This window comes from Rhagoletis zephyria, unplaced genomic scaffold (assembly GCF_001687245.7).
Source record: "Rhagoletis zephyria isolate East Lansing unplaced genomic scaffold, Rhagoletis_zephyria_1.1 Rzeph_scaffold_00749, whole genome shotgun sequence".
Classification (NCBI taxonomy): domain Eukaryota; kingdom Metazoa; phylum Arthropoda; class Insecta; order Diptera; family Tephritidae; genus Rhagoletis; species Rhagoletis zephyria.
In genome coordinates this window covers 92,024-103,039 of record NW_016157833.1, presented here as the reverse complement: position 1 = coordinate 103,039, position 11,016 = coordinate 92,024, and the positions used below count along the sequence as shown (strand labels likewise).

Here is an 11,016-nt window from a genome sequence, read left to right as displayed (position 1 = left end):
CATCAAGACGCACACCAGAATTAGGCGGTAAAGATGGTTCAACCACTTTCTAACCCACCAAATTGCCTTATTTTTCCCCTTTCTCTCCAAAAGCTAACTGAAAACATGTATTTCTTTACATACATGTATGTATATCTCGTATAACATAATATTTTCCCAAGTGCAATCTTTTCTTTTACTATACTTCAAAGGGAACGTCTTTTTGGAAAACCCTTGCCTTAAAGCACTCTGAGCAGCGCTCCTGATTTGGCCGACTGAATTGCTACCATTGACCCTTATAAAATCATAACTTAGGTAAAAGAAAGTTTATTAAGAAAGCTTAAAAATTCAAGGCAAAACTCCCAAGGGCGCGTAAGAATAGATAGAGTAAACATTTTGATTGTAAAAGCGTCGGATCGTATACTCTGGTCATCGGGTATATATTTTTTATACTCGAGCGCACTTGTGCACAAGGGTATTATAACTTTGTTCACATAACGGTTGTTTGTAACAGGCAAAACGAATCGAGATAGATATAGACAAATGTATACATAAATGATCAGNTGACTGTCTGTCCGTCCGTCCATCCGTCCGTCTGTCCGTCTGTGCACACGATAACTCGAGTAAAAATTGAGATATCTTAACGAAACTTGGTACTTGCATACCAATACCATTACCAAATAACGGTAATTTTCAGAAATACGAAAACCGCGATATTTTAGTAACTACTGAAGATTATTCATTCCAGATAGACGATCATGGTAAATGTTCTTGTCTTATATACATACATATGTAGATTTTGATATTATATTTTCTAATACTTCACACACAATATATATGTATATAAGCCACGAACATTTACCATGATCGTCTAACTGGAACTGTGATCAAGAAAGAATGAATAAATGAAAGAATTTGCGTTATTCAGTATTACTTGAATCATGAATGAACATACAAAATATATATTCTTCATTCGAAATTACTTGAATGATGAATAAAAATGTATTCGTCATTCCTAATCACTTGAATGATGAATAAAAATGTATTCGTTATTTGATATTACTTGATTGATGAATACAAATTTATTTATCATTCGCAAGTGCTTGAATGAAGAATATAAATTTATTTGTCATTCAAAATTGTTGAAATGTTGAATGAAAACTTATTCCTATTTTTTTACTCAATTATTCATATTCCTGCTTTGTATGTGCATAAACACTACTATATTTCCAGTTAGGTTCATCAAATGTCGTCTATTATTCATAAATCAAACTGCAAAATGTCCCCCTTGAGTTTAATGTCTTCGTCGAACGAAGTGCAAGCGGAAAAGTGAAATTTCTAAAGGCGTTGCATGACGAACTGAAAGAAATTTACATTTAAACAAGCATATAAATGCATGCATATACATACATAAGTACATACATACACACATATGTCCATAGGTATATGCAGTATATGTATATATACATATACATACGTACGTGTATGTATGTAAATTAGTATGCACAAAACCACGAGTTCAAAAGCCAGGAAATATTAAATGCATACCGATTCGAGCTTTTGGTCTTAACAATTTGCAGCACTAAACCGACTGGGGACAGTTTGGCTAAATGACAGCTGTTACCTCTCGACTTCACCTTGACACAGTTGGTTTCAATAAATTAAAGAAAGCTTCATTCGAATTATAAGTGTCCTTCGTACATACATATATATACACATGTGTATGTAAATACATATTGGTGTGAGTGATATTAAAAATATGTAATCATGGAAAATCAAAGGATAGGTTAAACTACAAAACATCTCCACCGGATTAAAGATTTTACATCTCAGCTCACTTATCGCCACAACAGATTGAGCTCTGTTGGAACTTGGAACAAAATCCACGTAGAAGATTGCTACGAAAAATTCCCGAAAGACACCCGAAACAAAGCTTAGTAGTAGGTTGCTGGTAAAGTCGAGTACAATATGAAAATAAGTTTATTATAGGTCATGAATCCTCAATTTTTTTAGGAATTTTCAATAGCTAAATTTGAAATATTGGAAAAATGGTTTGCCATAAAATTTTTATATTAAATGCGTTAATATATGTATCTCGAAAACCACGTCACCGATCTCCACCAAGCTTTATGTAAAATTATATAACATGCTTTAAAAATTTGCCTCTGACCTGCTGGCAGCTAACAACTGGCAGCACGGCCTTCTGTGCTTATCGCAAACTTTACGACGCTCATATATTGACAAGATTTTAACATTTATCTTAATATTTTTTAATTATTATTGTTTGTTTATAAAAATATAGTATATTCTTTAACAAAATACATATAAATCCAATTTGCAGTCTTTGTGCAACATTTAAAAAAATTAACAAACTTTCATAATAATTTCTAGCTTTTTAATTTGTTTTGTTAGACATATTTTGAGTATGCAGTTTTGTAGCCCATTCAATTTTAGTATAATAAAGCGGCTACAAAATACCGCTGATCTTTGCATTTTTTTTCTTTTTTTTGTTGAAGTAGTTGCTCGTTTTGTCCATATAAAAAGCGACCAAAATACTTTGTATAGATGAAAATGACTGACATCCTCGACAAAAAAAATTCCCAATAATCAACGGTAAGTCTTTAAACTTTAAACTTACACTCTATAATACTAGAATTGAATGGGTCGCATAAATTCAACGGAAATCGCACACGGAAATGGTGCAACGGAAATAGTTGGGTCTGAAACAAGCACTTCTTGTGTGTATGCACAAAAATTTGCTAATGAAAGGTTAAAGAATAACACTTACTAGAAGACCAATCAAGAATGGAAGTCAAGATGAGTACGTACATAGATAAAGAAAAGGACAAAGGTAAATGTAAAAATAAAAACTAAAACAAAGATGCGTAAAGATAAAGGCAAAAATGAAGACCAAGGTAAATTTAAACACTTTACTTAGATATAAAGGCAAAGGTGAAGGGGAATATGTAGATGAAGAAAATGATAAACATAAAAGTAAAGACAAAACAGAGGATGAGGATACCGATAAAAGTAAAGATGAAGATAGGGGAAGAAAGATTAAAATAAAGGTAATTAAAGAAGAAAGGATATAGAGAGATTGAGATTTTAGAGATTTTCGCGATTCTCGAGTGTTATCGATTTTGTTATCGATATTTTTATCAATTTTTTTTATTGATATTTTTATCGGTATTGTTAGCAATTTTGCTATCGACATTTTCAGAACTTAACGATATAATAATCGATTTAGTTATCGATATTTTTATTGATTTTGTTATCGATATTTTTATTGATTTTGTTATAGATATTTATCAATTTTGTTATCGATACTTATCGATTTTGTTATCTATTAATCGATTTAGTTGTCGATATTTATCGATTTTTTATGGATTTTTTATCGATTTTGTAATGGATATTTTTATCGATTTTGTTATGGATATTTTTATCGTTATTTTTATCGATAAATTTTATCCATTTTGCTATCGATTTTGTTGTCGATATATTTATCGGTTCTTATCGCTATTTATCGAGTTTGTTGTCGATATTTTGTCGATTTTGTTATCGATATTTATCGATTTTATTATCGATATTTTTGTCGATGTTGTTATCGATATTTATCGATTTGTTATCGATACTTGTCGATGTTGTTATCGATATTTATCGATTTTGTTATGGATATTTTTATCGATTTTGTTATATTGTCATAGATCGAATATTGTCAATAGATGAGCGTTGTAAAGTTATGGTAAGCACTATTATTTAATGTACATATTGCAAAGTTTCAGTTTGAATAAATCTTATCTAAACTTAAGCTTATCAAATAACTACGGTTTGTGTTTAAAATATTTCAATAAGACTACCACAGTTAAAAAATAAATCCTCAATTTCTGAATCCCATTTGTTTAACTCAAATCGACTAACAAAATCTTATTACCTCGCTTTTATTAGTTCGGGATGTAACTATGTAATATTGATGTGCCTAAAAGATGTAGCGATTTCCATTCTCAAATTACATACCTGATAGTACGAATGGGAATTGCTTTAAACTTCCATTCTTAAAGTAACCTGATGACAGTACGAATGGAAATTTTAATAGCGAGGTTTTAGTTTTTTAAACTATAATTTTATATTAAAGCTTGCTTACTGATACACATTAGTGTGGGCTGGATATCCTCTTTTTTAGACTTTTGATTGGTAATACCAAAAATATGGTTCATTATGCTTAAATAATAATCTGTGTGAAAGATGACAACTTTTGGTCAATATCTTAAGCTCGCTCAAGTCCATCAAAGTCCAAGTGCTAAGGAAATAGTTTCTTAGTTTCTCTACAAAAAAAAATCCATATACCAAATTATGTATAACTAATACTTTACAAGATACTTGCAGTTTTTGTAAAAAATATATATTAATTAAAGTATTCCTTAATTTAAATTTTTTGAGCACATTAAACTTTTATGGGTTTGGGCGAGCCTAAGATATTGACCAAAAATTGCCATCTTTCACAACGATGATTTTTCCGGAATCGTATAACTTTGATTAAAAAATTTTTAATTTAATAATTTCAATTTCGTTTTAAAAATTGTTGGCCTTTTTTTTTTTGATTACCGACCGTTGTACAACGTAAGACTTTTAAATATATACTTTTTTATCATAAAAAATTAATTAATAACTAATTTACCATTTCCGTATTTCATTTATTGAAAATATACTCAAAGAGACTAATGACCTACGGAAATGAATTTCTTAAATTAAATTTGTACGTACATAAGAATGTAATCGAAAACTCGCATCAACTTTTAAGCTGTGTTGCTAGCTTTATATGCATATACGTATGTATTTACACTTATACATCAATGTCTGTACATAAGTATATATGTATGTATGTACAAGAGTGAGTGAGTTTATCGACACTTGTTAGCATATCTATTGGCACAGCCGATAGCATTTTGCTGCAAAAGCATATGAAAGTGTATGTTTGTACATATATTTGCGCAGATAGTTGTGTACATTTCATTAATAATTACGTTGTGCAAATACACTTTCTTATTTGCTCTATTTTTGCTGACAGTGGCCGGGGCACTGACTATCAGAGGACATACAACGCTAGCATACACACAGGGGGGACGACGGTATATGCAGCCCTTTAAATGTGCCATTCTCCCACTCCGCATTCATGTGCCTTCTTCTTTCGTTCACAGCCCTTGCGATTTTTTCTTCCAGTTAAAAATACTACACAGCTGTTTTTTCCTCGATAAAAGCCTACAAAGTACAGTGTTAGCAAACGCGATAGACCTTTGGCAAGTTGTATGTATGTATATATGAACGTATGTACTGAAACCTTGTTTGGTACCAAACAGCTCGGAGAGGTCGTTCCGCGGGTATACCAAATTCAGACAACGCGGCATAAACACAATTTATTTTCGTGCTGTCCAAAGTGGTTTGAAATCAACAGTAGAGGGTATTTGTCGATCCTATTGTCGCGAATCTTATCCAAGATATGGTATATGGTCAATGGAACGCATAAAACTGGTTTAAATCACATAGAATCTATCGTTGTTTTACGTGGGTACCTGCCGACGACGGCCTAACCCCACGGCGCTCAAAAGCCCAGCGGATCCCGTCGGTGCCAGTCGGCAGTGCGGAGTGGACACACTACCCACCTTGGTAGGGCTCGAAGCCATTTCTAAAGCCTCTACCATACTTTGGTTGTGGCACCCGGTTGGAATGCAACTGCACATCGAACCAACCAACGTCGGTTTTACCCACATTTGGGTATTAAGCCATACTTGCACTCAGCTCCCGCGCTGGCGGCCGTTGACTAGGGTGCCCGGGGTTGTTAGGAGCTGTTATGCCGAATCCCCTTGCGGTAAATCACAGTAGTTGCAGACTTTTATTTCTTATACTTTGTTCGGTAATAGGATTGAGCAAAAGCCATCTTAATTTATAGTCATGCAATTTTAGTGAACTATTAAAAGCAAGTCAATAGAATACCCCCGCACCGCATATGGGAAAATCCATGATTTTATTGGCATTTTTGGAAAGGTTAGTGACTTTCCATGTGATGCTTGGTGAGTGTACCTGGTATAGAACATCCATACTCGTAAACACAGATACATATTTATGTATTTAGGTACTTACGTGTGTAAAATAATAGTAATGCACGGAAGCGCCCCGTTCAGCTAACGCTTGTGCGTATTCATTGGTCGGACAGGTGAAGAAGTGGTCGCCCACTGCGCGTCCTATTTGCTGTTGATTCTCCAAACCGGGATTGCCTACCCAGCTGGTGTGCTGCAAGAGTTAGAGCATAAATAGGAGGCATTTAGTATAATGAGTTATTAAATAAATTATGTCTTATACTTTTGCAAACACATATTATTTTAATTTAAAAATCTAAGTGCAATTATGTGCGCTGAAAAATAAAAACTTATTTTTTGTTCATCGATAAATTAATATTCAGACACATGGCTTACGTTAATCAATTGCATTAAAGTGTTGGGCCTATAAGTGACACCATTGAAATTAAATAAATGAAATTAATTGGATTTTCTGACAAATCATTGTTTAATTGCATAAATCGCTAAGATTAGCTGAGAGCATTTATTAAAAACTGCAACAGCGAATTGAAGCGATGAGAACTATAACAGTTTCGACACGAAATATTCATACCCACACATGATGCACACATATGTACATATAATAAAGTATGCAAAAGTACTACTACTACTCTGTAGGAAATTTATCTATTTTAATTATTATTATTTAACTATAATTTAACTTGCAGTAAAATAGGCAGGGACGTAAAGGTCACTATTATCTGTGTACTTTCTTTGAGGAAAGCTAACTATATTTCTACGGCGATGGCCACGCAATATGTCAACTAACTTGTAACTAACTTTTTTTATACACGAGGGGGCGTGGCACCTCCCATAAAATGGAATTTTCATACCGTATACCATATCTCAGAAAATATTTTTGTTGGAGTACAGGAACTTGGTATAGATACATAGTTATATGTATATAAAATCAATTTTATACTCAGGAGGAGGGCTTCCACCTGTTTAAAAAATCAAATTCGACTTGATTAAGGGAATTATTTATCTGAAAACTATATTAAAGGATGGATGACAAGAATACTTAAACAAGTTGTAGTTTGAAAATATTTTGGCAAGATGATTTATTTTGGAACGAGTTTCCGTCCTCCCTTGTCAAGTTTGGTTTGCAGACAACCCGGTTTCGGCGTTATGCCATCTTCAGTGTCATTATTCGTTCTGTCATTTTTCGTTCGGAAAGGGTGGCCACCTGTTCGTAAAGCCAAATTTGAATTAATTATTAGCAAGCTATCTGACAAATTAATATATGGGTGTCAAATGAAAGATAGCTAAGAAACCGTCAGATTGAACATTTAAAATATTACTGAGGTGTTTTACAAGCATTGCCACCCTTTCTAAAATTAAAATTTACTTTAATTTAAATGATATTACTACAATATAGGTATCAATCGAAAGGTTCTTGATAAGGGTTTTAATTCTAAACTACATGTAGGAGGGTTGCCACATGTTTTAAAATTCATAATTCTTCTTAAATTAAAGGAATCTGATAATTGGAATATGTATCACAATATGGACGTCAGACAAGAGGGATTTAATAGGGTTTTAGTAGGAAGATATTTCGAAGAGGGTTGCCACCTGTTTTAAAACTCGAGTTAAAATTAGAAATGTTCAGCTTGGACATGTAGAGTTTTCTGAGGTTTTTGAAAAAGGTTGCCACCTGTTTTAAGTCTAAACTCGAATACTACAATTATATTATAAGTTTAATGAGTTATTACAATCTAGGTTTTAATCGGCAGAGTCTTAAAAAGGCTTTATATATAGGCCACGTATGTATAACAGGGACTCCACATGTTTGAAAATTCAAATTCAACTTGAATTATAGGAACTAACCGTTTTAAAAGTAAAATTCAAAATTTTCAATCATTTTAGTGAATTATTACAACATGGGTATCAAAATAAAGGATTTTTGAATGGCTTCATTTCTAAATTACATGTACATAGGTATGAAAAAGTTTAAGGTTGAAAATATTTTGAAGATATTTAAAAAATATAAAACTCTGATTTTCGCATATTTTAAGTATGTTGAGTTTAATTAAAATAAATTACACCTAATGTAGCACGTAGAAATTTGGATGAGAGCGATCTAGTGATAATATAAAATTTCGATCTACATTTTATTTGACCTGAAAGTATTGTCGAAAAAGTATTTGTAAATTGCAGAAAACAATGTGGTTAACGTAAAATATGCATGCGGGTTTTAAATAGAAGCTTGTTTAATGAAAACAATCTCCCGATTTTGCTGCATGGCTCCTGCACTACTTTTCAACTAGTTTCAAGTTAGCTTCTTACAGTTAAATACAAGTTAAATACTTATTTTACAGAAATCCGACAAAAAATCTAACTGCAAGTGGATTAATCTTATCAATTGGTATTTTTTTTCTGCGGGATATGTGCCCAGCGGGAAAATGTAACGTGTAGTAATCGAAAAAATAAACTTAAAACTTTTAATATGAATTTTTTGGTACCTTTTCAATACATTAGAATGCTGATTACATAGTTAGCAGTAATGTTAACGAGAACGCATAAGAAATACATTATATTATTTATCACGCATGTGATGCATTACTACTTTTCCGACTGGGTACTACTTCATAGATCGCCCATTAGCAATTTGCGGCTTTACTGTTTTAGTTGATTCAACTGTGGTAAAATAATCAGTGTACATTGATCCAGCAGTAACGGCAAAAATAGGGCCACTTAGTGTGGCTGAAAAGCTAATTTGTGGTTGAAGAGTTGATAACCAGTGATAATGTATTTCTTATGGTTCTAATGCACTGCTAATGCAAAATTGAATGCCCACGAAAAGGACTAATTTTACTTATCTTGGAAAAAGAAGAAAAGAATAGAGCTAGCGAACATATAGTCGAAGATATAACCTATAAATTTTATTCTTCGACAAGTAGTACGGTTTTGGATATTAGGTGGAAAAAATAATAATTTTAATTGTTTGAGTCTCCATAGAGGAATCTGAACTTTGCCCCCTGTGCGACACGCCTTAACCGTCTCCAATCGGGGCCAAAATTTATATGTGATATCTTCGACTGTAGCAGCATCGACGTAGGGGTTGAGGCTTAGGAAATCTGATATAAAATTTTGCTTCCTACATTTAAGGACCATCCTAATATACGTATGTACATATGTAAGTACGTTGGTTTGGGTCAAATCTTGCAATAAATTTTTAACCAACTTCCAGATGAGCTAGAGACTTGAAATACGCTAGGTGGCACGGGAGTCGAGATATTTTATATTTGTATTTGCAGTCAAATTTGGTTCATATTTGAAATGCATTTTATCCACATGGAAGTAAATAACTTATTAAAAAATGCGGTCTGTGGGTGGCGCGGCGGTCGATATATTTCGAAAGCCTGCAACTGATGGTCTGATCCAGTTTATATTTGGAATATATCGCACACGATCTTCAAAGGTGACCTAACTCACAATTTGGCATTATTAAAATTATGCATTAAAAATGTGCACAGAGTTTTTATTTACCTTTCAGCAAAAGCTGGAGCAAATTTTTGTTATAATTTGCTGAAAAAAACTAAGGTAAAGTTTTCCTTGCCAATATGATAAGCATGTTCTAAGAAATAGTTTTTCGAATTTTCTGACGAACGTATAATTTTAATTTTCGTCACCTTTGAAGATCGTATGCGATATATTACCTACTTGGAAAGAGTAACTCCACAAAAAAGCTTGCTAATACATAGGTGGCGGATGATAATTGGAAACCCCTTTTTTTTGATTTTTGGAATCGGCGAGCAATTTTACATAGGATTTAGATAATGGCATCCAATGCACATTTTTCCTGTAAAGCAGTGTTGCCAAAGGGAATGAGCTGAAATGACAATTTTCATGCAGATCGGTTCGTTTAAAAGAGCTCTGTTCAACTGCATTAAATTTACCATATCGGAAAAATACTGACTTATTCCCATTGGTAATTAACCGATTCATTTATTGAAATCAAATATAAATCTCAGTTATGAACCATAGTACTGCTCGTGACTACATAGTATCTCTCTGAAAGAAACCTTTCTGATATTCCATTTATCACAAGAACCCATCTGTGAGACAGCATGAACACGCATACCACACTTGGTGAAGAAGCGCGATCTAACATTTGTCCCAATTTTCGTAATTATTGTCATTATCTGTAAACGCTCATATTTATGAAAGTATTTGCATGCAAATCGTGCAAAAAATAAATAAATAACCCAAATATACGCATCGATAAATAGTACAACAGAAACTGCCCAGATAAACTCATTGCGGTCATTTAGCTGGGAACAATCAACCAAAACTAAACCGGCATACATATGTATGTATGTTCGTTCATGCATACATACATACGTGCATATGCGCATAAGGACCCTGCAGGGAAAGCTACTTTCGTCTTTTTTTGCAAAGTGCATGACATTCGCTTAGCAGGTGCCGTAAGTTTTCTGGCTATTCTTCATCTTTGCAGCTTCTGCAGAAGTCGTTGTGGGGGATTCCTAGCCTCTCCACGTACCTTCCAATGGCAACATGGCCTGTTAGCAGGCCCATGACTGTAGATAAATCCCCTCTGCTCAGCATGAGGGGACATTTCGATTGCTTTTAGTTCCATTTTAGCCACATAAGCTTTGTGTTGCTACAAGTTGTGAGACTCTCCCACCTGTCCCTTACCTGTTTAAGAGATAACTCACTTAAAATGAGCTTGCAGGTACATTGATTTAATTTGAAATGGTTGAACTAGTAGGCCATCGCTTCAGCACATACATACGTACTTGTTAATGAACTGGTATTTTGCTGACTGGTTTGGCTTTTCACTGCAGGGTATGTTAACCATGCGTTGTTGGGCATTTGCGTGCATGCTTTTTCCACATTATACACACGCAAGGATGCGGAAATGTTGCTCTTCCACAATTCATATCCCGACAAAACCACAAAATGG

At 33.5% G+C, this 11,016-nt stretch overlaps 1 protein-coding gene across 1 annotated transcript in view; it reads right to left on the bottom strand.

Moving 5' to 3' along the window:
- Ace (Acetylcholine esterase) overlaps window positions 1–11,016 on the bottom strand; it is an 89,041-nt gene that overhangs the window by 41,152 nt on the left and 36,873 nt on the right. Inside the window, exon 6 of the mRNA XM_017613991.1 lies at window positions 6,115–6,264. Within this exon, the coding sequence (XP_017469480.1) occupies window positions 6,115–6,264 (150 nt within the window). The remainder of the gene's footprint in view (window positions 1–6,114; window positions 6,265–11,016) is intronic.